General features: G+C 39.4%; 1 protein-coding gene across 3 annotated transcripts; it reads right to left on the bottom strand.

Moving 5' to 3' along the window:
* Positions 1–9,489: 9,489 nt before the first annotated feature.
* On the bottom strand, positions 9,490–16,101 carry LOC149647101 (uncharacterized). Of its 3 annotated transcripts, XM_089849700.1 has the most exons (4): positions 15,662–16,101; positions 12,450–12,649; positions 10,970–11,238; positions 9,490–10,329 (listed from the first exon to the last, which is right to left on the bottom strand). In XM_089849700.1, exons 3-4 carry the CDS (start codon positions 11,194–11,196, stop codon positions 10,002–10,004), a joined length of 555 nt encoding a protein of 184 aa, XP_089705826.1. In that variant the 5' UTR covers positions 11,197–11,238; positions 12,450–12,649; positions 15,662–16,101; the 3' UTR covers positions 9,490–10,001. The 3 variants fall into 3 exon arrangements, with proteins under 3 accessions (XP_089705826.1, XP_089705827.1, XP_089705828.1); XM_089849701.1 differs by lacking the exon at positions 15,662–16,101 and having other exon boundaries at positions 12,450–12,685; XM_089849702.1 differs by lacking the exons at positions 12,450–12,649; positions 15,662–16,101 and having other exon boundaries at positions 10,970–11,409.
* Between the last annotated feature and the right edge of the window lie 995 nt (positions 16,102–17,096).

The raw sequence follows: 17,096 nt of genomic DNA, 5'->3' as shown, positions 1-17,096 counted from the left end.
AACAATTTGCTCCAAAAATGGTGGTAGAACAGAACTATGGGTAAAATTTAAGATTTTGAAAGCCCATACTATTTAAATTAAATTACTTGATTTGAATTTCGCATGTTTAAAATATAGTCTATTAAAAGGAGAGAGTTTGTTTGATTCAGGCATATTCCTTTTGTACCCTCTCATTTGCATAGAATAAAATCTGAAGTAGAGCTCGGCATTACCTAACCGTTATCCGAAAATTAGTGATTAACCGATTATTTACAAACAAAACTGGCGGTTATAATGCGATTTAACATGGTACTTCTGTGGATAATTCTAGATTTCGGATAAAGATAAAATAAAGCGGATAATTTATTCGATAATGCCGAGCTCTAATCTGAAGTCCCAAACGTATTTATTTACTCCCTATATTAGAAGCCTATAATATAGTTTAGTGACGTCATCCATTGGCAGTATTTTGAAGGAAAGTGGTGGTCTGATCTTTTCCACACTGTTTAGTACAGCTTTACTCAATTCCGACTGAAAATTGTCAGATCATGCCCTAAACAGTTGGTGACATATGCATCCAGAAAAGAAACACCAAGAGAAAAGGTAAACAAGCTGCCCCAGCCGAAAGGACAGTCGTACGGGATATGTAAGATATTAAAAAAGTGAAACAACAGGGGCTGAATAAGCGAGCATGAGGTAAAAATACTAGAAGAATATTTTGGTCGAACCGTTTTAAGAACTTTTCCTTGTGGTCTCCAAAAAGTACTACTCGGATTAAGAAAAGAAAACTCAACTCCACCATCACCTATTCCATAATTTCCATTGTTTGAAGAGATGGATCATACGTTTGTAATGTCCGCCCGATCAAGTGGCCATTCCGAAAAGCCTGTTTGAACCATTCAAATCTCAAAACGTCTGTAATCAAGGAGCCCAAATATCCCGTCGTTCAATTAAAAAGCATCAACAGAAAACAACGCGCTCGGACTTTTTAACCGGCTGATTTCGTAAACGCGATGCCCTTCAGTGTCAATTAATAAAACGGACTTTCAACTAGCCACAAAATTATAGAGCACCGCAGAATTCCGGCAGAGTTCCGAAGAGGCTGTTTGAACCATTCTAATCTCAAAAACCTTCGTATTACAATATGTCAGTATCCCTATCCTTTTTATTTTTCTTACGATAGCTTAAGTTAATTCTGCCCGACCGCACACAGTGTTTCTGATAAGCATGTAGAAACCGTCAGAAAAGTAACTCTAACCCAAGTCCACCCCCGAAAATGCCCAATGATGATACTAGCGTAATTTTAAAGAACTCAAAGCTATCTCTGGCAAAATAGACGATATGCAATGTGACCTAAAATCAATTCGTACTGACTTATCTAACACCCAAAAGAAAGCTGACCAAATAGAAAATAAGCAAACCAGTTTTGAAACTATCCTAAGCAAAGTCCATTTAGAAGACCAAGATATTGCCCCACTTAAAATAAGAGATACCGAACCTGAAGATGACCTAGTAGATGCAAGGAAGCAATCTGTATGCGAGGTCACAATTAGGCGAAAAAACTTGGTAATTAGAGGTGTCAAAGACAGCGATACCGAATCACGCGACCAACAATGCAAAAGCGTTAACAACCTACTCAACAAAAAACTTGGAAGTTGAGGTGCTCGTAACACCAGACAACGTGTTTCGTAGAGGCTCATTTTCTAACGGTCACGATAGGAAAGTAAGCCAAATCATACGATCTTAAAAAGCGCTCAATTTAATTAAGACTCCGATCATATTTCATTCTAATTAAGACCATTAGAAAATAATGTATTATTTTCTTATGTTAAAACTAATAATTACTATAATATTTCAATATAATTGAGATTAATCTAGGCTAATTAACTGGAGAAATTAGAGAATTTACCATTCTGGAAGCAGGCGCAGAAATAAAGAGCACTCATTAAATTTCGTTACGAGAAAACAAGAAATAGCCATAGGGTGACGTTACAAACGCATAATTATCTAATAAAAGTTGTAAAAAATAACTACTTTTAAAAGACGATAAATAGTTAGGTTAATCATTATTTTTATGTAATTTTAGAGCTATAAGTAATATTTTTAATCATAAAAGAATTTAATTTAAAAATTACCTGAGAACTTGCGGCAAAACCAAACGCCGTCAAACTGTGCCCTCTATTCACGGAAAAGTATGCCTAATGGTTATTAATGTAATTACCTGTATCTAATTAAATGATTAAAAACAACAAGACAATATTAATTTAACAAATAATTCGAAATGGATCAAACATTTTACATAAATGAAAGGAAAGAAATTAGTTTCAAAATCACAAACTCTGTTAACTCTCAATATTTAATATTGTGCTTTATTTTGTAAAATTAAATTTGGTTACCTAGAAAAACAGTTGTAATTCGTAATTAATTTGTTCTAATGTTTAATCTTTTATTAATAATAGATACATCTTCACATTAATTAGAAATATATAACGTTGCATATCGTACTAGATATTCATTCCAAAATTTTAAAGATATTATTCAGGCAGGGCAGGATTAAAGGGGGGGCGAGAGGGCACTGGTCCCGGGGCGCAAGGCTTTTTGGGGGCGCATTGAGCCCCCCATCCAACAATACTAAAATCTTGGGATCGAGTAAACTGAAGACAATTAATTGAGAAACGCGTTCACTAACATACTCCCCCATAGGAATATCATTACACCCAATTTTGGAGGCTCATAACTCTGGTTCTACAAGAGATAAGGAGATGCCCTTTGAGTATGTTATAGTCCTATTTGCCCCCCTTCCAACCATAGTAAATACTTGGGGATCCAGTAAAAAGGGGCCGAATAATAGAGAAATAGTTCATAAAGAGACCCTCCATAGGAATAGCATTACACCCAACTTTGGAGGCTGATAACTCTGGTTCTACTAGAGATAGGGAGATGCCCTTTTGAGTATGTTATAGTCCTATTTGCCCCCCCCTTCCAACCATAGTAAATACTTGGCGATCGAGTAAAAAGGGGCCGAGTAATAGAGAAAAAGTTCATAAACAGACCCTCCATAGGAATAGCTTTACACCCAACTTTGGAGGCTGATAACTCTGGTTCTACTAGAGATAGGGAGATACCCTTTGAGTATGTTATAGTCAGGGCCGGATTAAATGGGGACGAGGGGGTACTGGCCCACCTACGTAACGCTTGTTGGGGGCACATTGAAAAAAACTATTCTCCCTTACCAACATTTGGTGTACCTTTTTGTTCGACTTAAGGGGGCGCACATTATCTCGGCCCCCGGGTGCAAAATTGCTTAATCCGGCCCTACATGCAGGGTTCGTACGGAATCGAGATAACCTGGAAAAGCCGGATAAGTCAGGGATTTGGAAAATGAGGGAAAATTCAGGGATTACGTTTGCTTTCGAGCTCTGCTGAATATGGGCTAGGTTGCTTTGGACTCTGGTAAACATCTTAAAATTGGCAGCGATATTGGCAAAAAATAAAGAATAATCTCTTCCCACTCCCATAAAACACCATACCATTACGATGTAGCCTTAAGTTCATAAGATAAGTTCCATAAGTTTGTTACTTGTTACTGAGAGCTTGTCATGAAGTTACGAAAATGAAACGTCATAGATTCACGTGAAGTGACGTGTGGTGAGGCCCTGTCAATGGTCTAGTACAGACTAAATAGGAAAATGGTCTGCAAAACTGCGTGAAGTCAATTCTGGCTTCGGTCTCGTACTATATAGTTCAAGCTTAAGTCTCTATCATTACGAAGTATGGGTAGAGCTCGGCATTACCTAACCGTTATCCGAAAATTAGTGATTAACCGATTATTTACAAACAAAACTGGCGGTTATAATGCGATTTAACACGGTACTTCTGTGGATAATTCTAGATTTCGGATAAAGATAAAATAAAGCGGATAATTTATTCGATAATGCCGAGCTCTAAGTATGGGTAATGTCATACTTCCAGAACATATATTATGATGTAAATAATAGAGCTCGGCATTACCTAACCGTTATCCGAAAATTAGTGATTAACCGATTATTTACAAACAAAACTGGCGGTTATAATGCGATTTAACACGGTACTTCTGTGGATAATTCTAGATTTCGGATAAAGATAAAATAAAGCGGATAATTTATTCGATAATGCCGAGCTCTAAGTATGGGTAATGTCATACTTCCAGAACATATATTATGATGTAAATAATAGAGCTCGGCATTACCTAACCGTTATCCGAAAATTAGTGATTAACCGATTATTTACAAACAAAACTGGCGGTTATAATGCGATTTAACACGGTACTTCTGTGGATAATTCTAGATTTCGGATAAAGATAAAATAAAGCGGATAATTTATTCGATAATGCCGAGCTCTAGTAAATAAGAGGGAAAGTCAAGGGGGTAAATCTACGCCTTCCATCTCGCTATTTGGCGCCAGCACTAAAGTCATTTTACATCATGAGAGTGCACAGAGACGGTATCAACCTGTGTGCCCCGATGCAGAGGGTTGCCTAAATCCCCTTTTTTACGTCGAAAAAGTCTGTGTTGTGTCAACAACTCAACATAGACAGGAAATTCTTCTCGCTTTCCACCGTTTCAACGTTGGAAACATAGTACGTGTTTATAGCGATTTTTACTGGATGCTACATGAGCGCTCTCAGGGTTGAGAAGATTTCATTGCTCTTCGAGATTGTTTCGGAATCAACCTAGATGGCGCTAGGGTTTAAGTAATGTACCTCTCTCTCCATGTATAAGATATACATGTATTTTGTAACGAGTCTGAACTCATTTTGTGAACCATTAAAACGTACTGTGATTTTCTCCAATAAACTTAAATTCATTATAACAAATAAGATAATGAAACATGGTGCCAGAAGTGGTTATTGGCTTTATGTGGCGTTCCTCGTAATCGTTACTTAAAAACTGACTCATTTTACCAGTTCTTGAGGTAAATTTGCTAACTTATCCTAACTGTAGCCGTGTCCAAGGCTTAGCTTCGGTGTGTACGTCGTACGTTCCCACCGTTTAGTTTTGGTTTGCTTTTGTTTCGCGGGTCGCTTGCTAGTTCGTCATGGCTTCGGCCAACATTCCGCCGCCTACTCCGGTGTCTTTAGAAGGGGATGTATATACGAATTGGAAACTTTTTCGAGCGCAATGGACAAATTATTCTACAGCTACAGGTATGGCCACTAAAACTGAAGAAGTACAGAAAGCTACTTTTCTTACGGTCATGGGAACTGCATGCTTCCAAGTTTATCAAGATCTTGAACTAACGGCTGCGCAAACTGCTACACTCGTGTTACTAACAGCAGCTTTAGAAGATCATTTTGCACCTATGAAGAATACTCTTTATGAACGGTATGTTTTCCATACGGCGTCTCAGCAGCCTACGGAAACTATTGACCAATATATAAACCGTTTGAAGAAACTTGCCAAAACATGCGATTATGGGCAAAACGTGGACGAATTTGTTCGTGATAGACTAGTATTGGGTATGTCAGATTCAAGATTTAGACCTCAACTCTTGAATAAACCCAATCTGACGTTAAATAAAGCACTGGAGATGTGTAGAACAAATGAACTTACATGTAGACAAGTGCAACATCTAGGCGATACTGACTCTTCAAATAACTCCTTGACAGTCCACTCTGTCAATATGGCGGATAAGAAGTTCTCTACAAAACAGTCAGTAAGTCGCGCTAAGAAGATGTTACAAAAATCCTGTCATTTTTGTGGAACTATGCATGTACAAGATCGTCAAGCCTGTCCTGCGTATGGAAAAACGTGCCGCAAGTGTGACCAACTAAATCACTTTGCAAAATGCTGCACTGATCAGAATCGGAAACGACAGGGGAAGTTCACCAAGACAAAACCGGGAAAACAGGTTCACGCAGTCGACACTAGACAGGTGCCAGCCTCTCCCGAGACAGCTGATTCTGACGAATCTACATACGTTTTAAACTTGGTGACAGTCAAGAAAACCAAGCATGGGAAAAAGTATTTCACCCAGTTGCTTGTGGAAGATAAGGCAAAGAATCAGTCACAGATGGTTAAGTTCCAGATTGATAGTGGATCAACTTGCAATGTAATTGGCAAGAAGCTTTTCGATTCCCTCCCAGAAAGTCAGAAGCAGATAGAACTTGATGAGTCTCGTTTAAATTGCTACAACGACTCAGTTTTAAAGGTCATGGGAGTTGCGAGTATACAAGTCCTATATAATTCCCAGGCGTTTACCTTGGAATTTCAAGTGGTCAGTAGCGATAAATTACCACTGCTCTCTGGGGAAACTTGCGAAGAGTTAGGACTGTTAAAGTTTAATACGCCATTTACAAGTACGAACTCGGAAGAAACGCTGGCTACAGTCAACACCACAGACTCAGTCACAATACCAAGTCCGTTGACCAAGGAGAAAATTCTAGAAGAGTATGCCGATGTTTTCACAGGATTAGGGTGTTTACCTGGATATTGTCACCTAGTAGTAGACAAAACTATCCCTCCTGTACAACATAGACCAAGGAAGGTTCCGGTGGCACTCCGCCAACCCCTAAAAGATAAACTAGCGGAACTAGAAGCTTTAGACGTTGTGGAAAAAGTTACGGAACCGTCAGAGTGGATCTCAAGTATGGTCGTAGTCCGCAACCAAAAGAAGAGTATGCGCATATGTTTAGATCCTAAAGATCTAAATGTCGCTCTGCAAAGGCCAAAATATCCTTTACCAACTATAGAGGAGATACTACCTAGGATTGCCAAGGCTAAAGTTTTTTCCGTCTTGGATGCCAAGGATGGATTTTGGCAAGTCCGACTAGATGACGAAAGTAGTAAGCTTACCACTTTCTGGACTCCTTTCGGCCGCTATCGTTGGAAACGTATGCCCTTTGGCTTATCTGTCTCACCAGAAGAATATCAAAGGCGCCAACATGAAGTGTTGATAGGACTACAAGGTATCGAGAATATAACTGATGACATTGTCTGTGTTGGATGTGGCGACACACTCGAGGAAGCTATAAAGGATCATGATGCTAATCTCATCGCGCTCTTACATCGCGCCAGACAATGTAACTTCAAATTAAACAAGTCCAAGTTGAAACTTCGCATGAACCAAGTCCCATATATTGGACACCTATTGACGTCTACAGGAGTCAGGCCAGATCCTGAAAAAGTACGAGCCATCAAAGACATGCCCGTACCACATAATGTACAGTCCTTGCAAAGCTTCATCGGATTCGTAACATATCTTGCGAAATTTCTTCCCAAACTATCGGCTTATACAGAACCACTTCGAGAGTTGATCCGAAAGGACGCTGATTGGGTGTGGGATGACAGACATACCGATGCATTTGAAGCAATTAAAAGTCTTGCAAGCTCTGTTCCAGTCCTTCGCTACTACGATCTAGAAGAAGACGTCACTCTCCAATGTGATGCAAGCGAGTTTGGATTAGGAGCAACCTTATTGCAGAAGGGACAACCAGTTGCGTTTGCTTCTCGATCGCTAACGCAGACAGAAAGAAAATACGCTCAAATAGAAAAAGAGTGTTTGGCAATAGTGTTTGCATGCACCAGATTTGATCAATATCTATGCGGACGCGAGAAGATAAACGTCGAAACAGACCATAAACCGTTGGAAAATATATGGAAAAAACCTCTTCTTAATGCTCCAAAACGATTGCAGTGTATGTTACTGAAGTTGCAAAACTATGCTCTTCACGTTCAGTATAAGAAAGGACAGGACATGTACATAGCAGACTGCTTATCACGCGTACCACTACCTCTGCATGGGAATGAAAAAGATACTCAGGACCCCATTGTTTTTCGATTAGACCGCGATACCAACTCTAGCAACTATTTTGCGGGTATACAACACTCAGACTACCTACGAGTCTCTCTCGGTCGCCTTGAGAAGTTGCGCAAAATGACGCAAGAAGATAAAACACTCCAAACGCTTAAAACCGTTATTCTACAAGGTTGGCCGAATTCCAAAGCCAGAACACCACCTGATGTTAGAGAATATTGGAATTACAGAGAAGAACTCACCGTCGACTCAGGTCTCATCTATAAAGGCATTCGTGTGATTGTTCCTCACAGCATGCGTTCGGACATGTTGAAGATCCTGCATTCGAGTCATTGCGGTATACAAGCTTGCCTCCGCAAAGCCAGAGAAGTAGTATACTGGCCAGGCATAACGGAACAAATTAAACACACCATTGGTCAGTGTCAAATATGCAACGAGTTTGCCACGGCACAAGCTAAAGAGCCTCTTATGACCGTCCCACTTGCCTCATTACCATGGCAAAAGATATCACTGGATCTCTTCACTCTTTCTGCAGACTCAAAGAAATATTTGGTAATGGTGGATTCATATTCGGATTACTGGGAAGTCGATCTACTCCCTGATACCACTGGAGAAACAGTCGTCGAATGTTGCAAGCGCCATTTTAGTCGTTTTGGCATACCCGAAGTTGTCATGTCCGATAATGGCCCTCCATTCAACGGCAGAACATTTCAAGAATTTGCAGACTTATGGGGTTTTCGTCATGAAACCTCATCCCCTTTTCACGCTCAAGGAAACGGAAAGGCAGAATCGGCTGTGAAAATTGCGAAGACAATGCTCAAGAAGTACGAAAAATCGAAGGAAGACCTTCACATGGCTTTACTAGACTGGAGAAATACTCCGACAGAAGGTATTGGATCAAGTCCGGCCCAACGCCTCATGTCTCGTCGTCTTCGTTCAACCTTGCCATTTGCCGACAAACAGTTACGACCCAAAGTAGTCACGAAGGTAACTACACAACTGAAGAAACGCCGTCAACAATACAGACGAAATCGCATAGTACTCCGTCCAGCTCTCAAGGAACATTCCTCCTCCCTTGTACCTGAACCTCTCGCAAACCTTCCTCTCCCTGCTGTTTTACCCGTGCAGTTGCCAGTCACTACAATGCCGAGTTCTAGACCACCTCCGGATGAGTCCCAACCTCAGGCAACAGCAAGGCCAACAACTGACCATCCTCAGAGTCACATGCCGTCCAGTGTTCCTAGTCCTCCAAGAAGTCCGTCCGGCAGCTCCTCATCTCCGTTGACTACCAGACTTCTCCGTCAATCACGCAGTGGTCGCATTATACGACCGCCACTCAAACTCAATGACTATGTTTAAACTAACTAAAAGAAAGGGGGATGTTTCGGAATCAACCTAGATGGCGCTAGGGTTTAAGTAATGTACCTCTCTCTCCATGTATAAGATATACATGTATTTTGTAACGAGTCTGAACTCATTTTGTGAACCATTAAAACGTACTGTGATTTTCTCCAATAAACTTAAATTCATTATAACAAATAAGATAATGAAACAGAGATAATATGTCATACACACTCGAGCACTGTCGCTTCGTCGTCGAAGTTTTCAGAGAAAGAAAGAGCAATTCTCGGACAGTTTGGGCCGGTGGAAAACGCGATTCTTGGCGAGTGTTGCACTCGAGTTCCCATAGGGTGTAAATAAATTCGTTTGGGACTACAGATTTTATTCTATGCAAATGAGAAGGTACAAAAGAAATATACATGAATCAAACAAACTCTCTCTCTGTCTTTAATAGATTCTATTTTAAACATGCGAAATTCAAATCAAGCAATTTAAGTATGTGCTTTCAAAATCTTAAATTTCACCAATAGTTCAGTTCTACCACCATTTTTCGAGCAAATTGTACATTTGTAAAATTCACTCACTCACAAATTTCAAAGATAAATTTAGCTACTAACACTTCTCGACGTGGTGAGAACGTCTTACTTGTTATTGTAATCACAGTTATTATAATTTTAACAACGTGCCCTTCAAAACTAAAGTTGGAGCACTTGAAGGGCCTTGCGATGGGACCTTCTTTTTTTCGAGACGTGGTACAGGATAAATTTCACCATCATATTTTGGTGGATTCTGTCTTTAAATCTTAAGACGTCGTTGAACATTTTGAGTAGACAGCTCTAAGACATCATTGTACGTCTCACCACATTATATCTTAGTGGAGTATTTTGTTACCGTACGCCCAAAGTTTTCAGTTTACGTTTGATGTAAACTGTGTTTTGGAAAAAGGTAGTTGACTTGGAATAGTAGTAAGTGGTTCTTCGCTTTGTGGTTCGATTATTATTATACTTATTACAGCATAGTTTTCGGATAAGTTCGTAGGTTAAAATCGCGATTGATGGAATTTGTATTATAATGAAAATGGTCATCAAGATTCTACATTCTTCTTCGTCGTCTGTATTCCTGTCTTTCAAAATTTCTGAGGTGACACATTTCACCTTCCAGTAAGCTCTGTTAATTGCCTCTTCACCGAGACAAGCGGAAGCAGCGTACCGGATCCTAAAATCAACAAGAAAAGGTTTGGAAAATTAGAAACGTTTATAATATCAGGTGCGTTAATTGGGAATGCGCGATTTAGAAAAAGCTGTCTAGGTACAGGTTTTTCTATTCCAAAATAGCTGTTTCGAGAACCGCAGCTCAAACCGAGTATGTCACACGATTAGAGCTCGGCATTACCTAACCGTTATCCGAAAATTAGTGATTAACCGATTATTTACAAACAAAACTGGCGGTTATAATGCGATTTAACACGGTACTTCTGTGGATAATTCTAGATTTCGGATAAAGATAAAATAAAGCGGATAATTTATTCGATAATGCCGAGCTCTACACACGATTATGAAACATATTACTGCTAAACTACTGTTTAGGCAACCGCTGTTTGGGAAATAGCTAGCGCAGCACTACTCGAAAACAGAAAATGTAATATCCAGCTGCTTGAGAGAACGTTGGTTAACAGGAATACGATTATTGACAGTATGATAGACCGCCATTTTGGAGTTTGAGTGCAGATAGTTCTACCTTCGCATGAATTCCGTGCCAAAATTGACAATACATTCTCTAAAATAGCCTTATGAGTAAATTAGTAGACCATAATTAAAAATTTGTGTTTCTTGGAATGAGATAGAACATGACTTACACTCTGTTAATTCCAGCCATGACATCTTTATCAACGGAGTGATTTTTGTTCACATAAAATCCAATAAGATCAGACTTAACGATGAAAGGCGACATGTAAAACCGTGGTCGAATACTACTGCCCGGCACTTTTTTGCAATACGCATCGATATTTTTGATTTCTTCATACCACGTGATAAACACCATTTCGCCAGACAGCACTCTTGAGAAATAATTGTCCCAAGACATTCCAGACCAATCGAAATATCGGCTTCGTAATCCAGGGTATCCCTTTAGATATATAAGAGAACTTTATATCTGGTTCTGAGAATTTCATGTTCTGTGTTAGAGTGAGAAGGAATTAAAGTGCCCTGAAGTTCAAATTATTTTAATGAAATGACCTGAGTGATTCCAAACTTCTACATATTCAATATGCTCATGGGAGTTTACTCGCATGAGCTCTAACAAAACATTTTAGCACAAATAAAGGATATTCCAGTAAATGTTTCTCACGCATAGTTCAAACGGACATTTGATTTTCCCTAGTCTATTTATATTTACACGCCAAATCTATTTCCGATTTAGCTCCGTAGCTCACTGTGGTTTCTTTCAAACGATTAAAAGATTAGAAATCTCTGCTCGGGGTGTAAATTTAATGTGGCAAGTTCAAAGCATGAGTTTTATTCATGCAATGCTTTATACCCTCATCTTCTTTGATTTGTTCAATCCACCTATTTTTCGGGCCTCGAAAGTATTGTTCAAGAAGTGGTTGAAGTTCATTAAAGCGTGTGGAACGTTGTCGACTAACTGTGGATAGCAGCCATCAGAATTTTATGACTTCTTATCCTGGGAAGTAATGGACTCTAACCATATCCAGAACAATCTCTGTTAGCCAACTTCTTATTAGGTCCGATCACCGCGCCACCTACGGCATTTCCCTCATTTTGAGTTGGAAGGCTGATTTGCGCGCCAGCAGCGGGCAAGAAACGAAATTTTAAGGTGTGTCCGGTGGTTTGAGGTAACGAATCAGAAACGGTGACAAGAACAGCTGTTTTAATAGACTGCTAGAAATTCCGGTCAAACTAGTGTGGGGTCCTAGGCCCACGGATTGTAATGGATTTTCATAGAGTTCTAGCCAGACGGCTTTTCAACGATTAGCGCTGAAGAAGTTTTGAACAAGCCCCTCAGTTTGAGTGCCACAGCCTCTCGGCGTGGGATTTTTTTCAGTAGATAAGATAGTTTTACAAGTGGGGAGGAAAATTTCGACCCTCTTTTACGATTGCCATAGGCAATTTTGACTTGCAGGGATGGATACTATATAATGCCTTAGTGTCCAATACTTCCCAGGATAAGAAGTCATCAACTTCTGCAGCCATGCAACAAGCAACGTTCGCCTTTGGGAATCTTACCGACATTGCACAACTTTGAAAAAAGCAAAAAGCAAATGTTTCCCATGCAAAATTATAATTTTACAGAGCTATCTGATAAAAATAGAAACTTACGTAAAGTATATGACCAGGTGCATGGTATCTTAGATTTTTGACTTTAAGTATGTCTTCTGGATGATTTATAATTGTCCTTTGTCCAATGAAAACGTCAGCCGTGATGTAAGAAGAGACGACGATATTCAGTACTATTGATGTCAAGACCCATATGTTTAACAAGTGAGCCGGAACGGAGTGTACGATTCGTAAAGGGAAACCTGAAACGAGCCAAGTTGTTTACGCTAGTCTCAAAACTATTACGAAAGCAGAGTGGAACAAGTTGGGAAAACCAAAATATTACCTCTCCGAGTCAAGACGACTACTTACAAACTTATTTGCCCAGATATGGAAATGTTTCTTAAGTTATAATTTATGAAATATTAAAGCAGTATACAAAGCATAGCAAATATACTGTAAATCAGACGACATTTTACATCCAATAATGATATACTTGTACACATTAAAATCATCCGATGGGGGGAAAAACGGGAAATGAAGAGATAAAACTTTTGAGGGATATTACCTTTACGTGTTTGTAAAGGCCTGATTTTCTACTCCTCAACTGTATGCCCTCTATGTTCAAAGCCATATTCACAACAGGGTTGTCATGTAAACACTATCCTCTCGTTTCACCTCAACAATTTTCTTAGTTTGTCAACATGACTGTTAACGTTACAAACACCAAAGCTTATTTGTGGCTACACACACTGAAAGTAAATGCGTACCATAAAAAGCATGAAAACACGAAGCTATTATCCGATTACGATCAGACCTTTCACTGGTCTGGGCTGCGTTCAGCAGAGCTCACCAAAAAAGACAGCGGATTTTGGAAATGTTTACCGGTGAGCTCTGTCGTCATAGCTTTTCTCCGGTCATCGGCGTTTTATAAATGACGCTAGCGCAATAAAGCGTGCAAGGTACCAAGGCTTAACAAAAATTGTATGATAACATATTTATAGAGATAGATAACAACTTTTATAATTAAAATTAGAAACTAACATATCTCTTAAAATTCTCGCGTGATCAACTGGTTTCACGCCAATTAAATAGCTATAGTCCCATAGAGCTATTTGTATTAATTCCTCCATGGTTTTTTCGCCAAGCTGAGAACTACGCGTTTTACGTCACGTTATCCAAAAAGCCGACTATTTTCTTTGAAGACCGCGCTAGCTCAGCGCTAAACACCGTGACGTCACAATTCAAAAACAAAATCCCGTTATGCAGGATACTGCTAACAGCGCTGGGCTCTGCTGAACGCGGCCCAGATTTCCACCATGATTATAAAGGGTGCGTTCAGTAACGCTCAACGGATACCAAACGCGTTGAGCTCCGTTGATCAACGTGATGTCATGTGACGTATTAGGCTACTGAACGGTTTTTGCAAACTTTGCGTTGCATCATCTGCTTACAGTTCATGGAAATGCAAACGCAAGGACCTGCTAGCCGAAATAAGAGCAAACTCTGACCCGTAACTTAGCCAAGGCTTAAACTTTCAAACCCAATAACTTTTAAAGCTTCATAGATATAATCGAAAAAATTTCATAAAATAATTAACAGACACTATTCATTCGCATTCAGTCGATGTTACACCGATTTTATAAATAGTTCCGAAATTTTCCATCAAATTAACTTCTCGAAATCGTTCAGGGAGATAAGTTTCCTCCATTGCTGCTCCGTCACAAATGCGTTGCTCAACGAAGTAATCGGCTCTTACAGCCGATGACTTCGATGCCTCTTCGCTTACAATCGTGACGTCAAACCGGAAGTTCCGAAAATCGTTCAGTGGCGAATGCGCATTCAACGGAGCCTCCGTTGAGCGTTACTGAACGCGCCCAAAATCTAAGCCTAATTATTTAAAAGTGTATTTAACTTTCGGCTCACTCTGAACCGTTAATGTCTCTGCATTACAGAAACGAAAACCAAACCCAAGCGTTTACTTTTTGGTTCACTAGGCCTATTGACAAATAAAAGTTCATTTGACCAACATAGTAGCGTTGTGCTTGTATTCACTTTAGAAAGGATTATGCTATAAACAGATGTAGTATAGCTTAAGTAATATATAAACATCCATTTTAAATAATAATATTAAAAAAAACCTTTGGAATATCAAAATGAAATAGAGCTTTAAAGCTACAAAAGTACTAAATGCATCAAAATTACGAAAAATATTTCCACATATTCACTTTATATATATTAAGGATAAAGGGAATATTATGGTTCTGTAGGATTTCTTTACACATCAAAACAAAACGAACTTTTAACTTTTTAACAACGGACGGACACACACAGACAAAAACATAGACTGCTTTTTAACTCTTTCCGTATTAATTTTGAATTGAGAAACAAGATTATCTTAAATATTAAAATAAATATAATTAATATTTAATAATTTCTTCGTTAGTTATTCGCCTTATTGAACGTTACATCGTTTTAAAAAAGAACAATTAAACAATCTTGAGAGACTTGACTAATATTGGCGTTTGAAATGAAGCATACGCCGGTTGCTTGGCCTTACTCAAATAGGTAGTATATAAGGGTGTTGAACTACAGCTAAAAGCAAGAACAACCGCAATTGCGAAAACCTTTGGTGGCGATCCCACCTTAGGGAGGCTAGACGTTTCTCGTAACCCTAGCTGATCGCCGCGAATGTCTTAAACCCAACGATGACGATGGAGTAGAAGCCAGGTGTACAGACTGGTGTCCAAGTGGAATGGACGAAGACCAAAAGATGGTGGTGATTAGAAGCCAGTATGTACAGACTGGTGTCCATGTGGGATGGACGAAGACCAAAAGTTGGTGGTGAATAGAAGCCAGTATGTACAGACTGGTGTCCAAGTGGAATGGACGAAGACCAGAAGATGGTGGTGATTTGAAGCCAGTATGTACAGACTGGTGTCCATGTGGGATGGACGAAGACCAAAAGAGGGTGGTGATTAGAAGCCAGTAAGTACAGACTGGTGTCCGTGTGGGGTGGACAAAAACCAGAAGATGGTGGTGTGAGAACTCAAGTAGAGGAGCCATTTCCGTGACTGTGAAAGCAGTTCGGATATGGCGAACACGTTTGCTCCGATTTGGAAACTGCGAACGCGGTCACGTGGGTGTAACAACAGACACACACACACACAGACAGACACACACACACACACACACACACACACACACACACACACACGATCGTTACAGAACCTCTCCGTGACATACGTCACTCGGAGAGGTAAAAACCATATAACCATATAAATGAGGTTAGAGTTATCTCAGACTGACATGACCTTGCATTATGTAAAGTGTCATGAAAGATCTGGCGAAGAAATGGGCTGGGATTCAAGAGACACCTGCTCGGGCCAAATCTTTCAGGCGTCACTTTGCGAGAATCTATGACGTTTCATTTACGTCACCCCATGAAATGCTCTCAGTAGCCAGTGACAAACTTATCTTATGAACTTATGCTCTCACGAAATTCAACTTATCCATAAATGTATCGCTACATTACTTTGTTGCAATATTGGAGCAAAGTACATCCACACTAAAGATCCGAATTTGCTTGACTTTTCAAAACCCTTTGACAAAGCTGATAGAACGAATATTGTCACAAACAGCAGACCCAAGAACTGTAATGTCAGTAAAATATATTTAAGGTTAAAATAACATTATAAAATAGTTGATCTTTTGTCTGGACTTTTCATACCCATAACGGTATATTTATAAGGTTGATTAAAAAGCTCCCACGTTGAGTTGATGTTAGTTGAGAAAACATGACTATTTTGGAATAATATAATTCAGCTGGTGCTTTATATTTTTGCAAAACACCGTACGTTATGGAATGAGGGTAGGTTTCTATGTCCCACTTTTCCTTATTCTGAAAATTTAAATTCTGCTATTAAAATGTACCCTCTCTATTATGTACAACCAAATTGAAGTTAATTTTATTTAAAGACAATACTAGCAATTTTGTGAGGTCACAGTGAAGTCATTATAAAGTCAGTAAAGAAGTCGGTGACTCCCCCCCTCCCTTTGATGTAAAACTGTTTGACTGTGTTTGTCAATGAAGAATTATTTCGTAGTTGTAAAGCGGTTCCTGACATCCGGTTAATTTCTCTTGCGATTGGTTGGGAGCAGTCCCGTTCAGGCTAGGAAATAAGACAGGTTTACAGGTCAAAAACCAGTTTATTAATAGCTTGGACCACATTTTTTATTCTAAACGTGAGGGTCACTGGTCCCAATGACTAGTTTATTAATTCCTACTTTTATTAAAAATTGATATGGGGACCTCTTTAATTATTTTCATTTTAACATAAATTTCGACTCCATGAGTCCAGTTGTGTATACAACCCTAAGCCGAGAGAGATTTTTTTAGAAGAGAGAACGACCACAAGTCCTGGGACCAGTAGAAAAATAAATAGGGGAAGGGTCACTGGTCCCGGGACCAGTTTCATATTTAAGACATCAGGGGTCACTGGTCCGGAGGACTAGTTCAGAAATAAACCTTATTTCCAAGCCTGGTCCCGTTTCGGAGTTTCCCAATCCTCACTTCCGAGACCCCTGCTGCGTTTTTTAGTACCCTTGACCATAGATGCTGTGATTGGCTCAATTGTATCACCTGCATAATAAGGCTGACTAACACAGAAAAGGAAAATGCTAAACTCTATTTTCCCGGAAAGAATGAAA

The sequence above is a fragment of the Phalangium opilio genome, unplaced genomic scaffold (assembly GCF_054372755.1).
Source record: "Phalangium opilio isolate 3A_F unplaced genomic scaffold, DU_Popi_V2 ptg000089l_1, whole genome shotgun sequence".
Taxonomy (NCBI): Eukaryota; Metazoa; Arthropoda; class Arachnida; order Opiliones; family Phalangiidae; genus Phalangium; species Phalangium opilio.
This window is presented reverse-complemented; position numbering and strand designations above follow the sequence as displayed.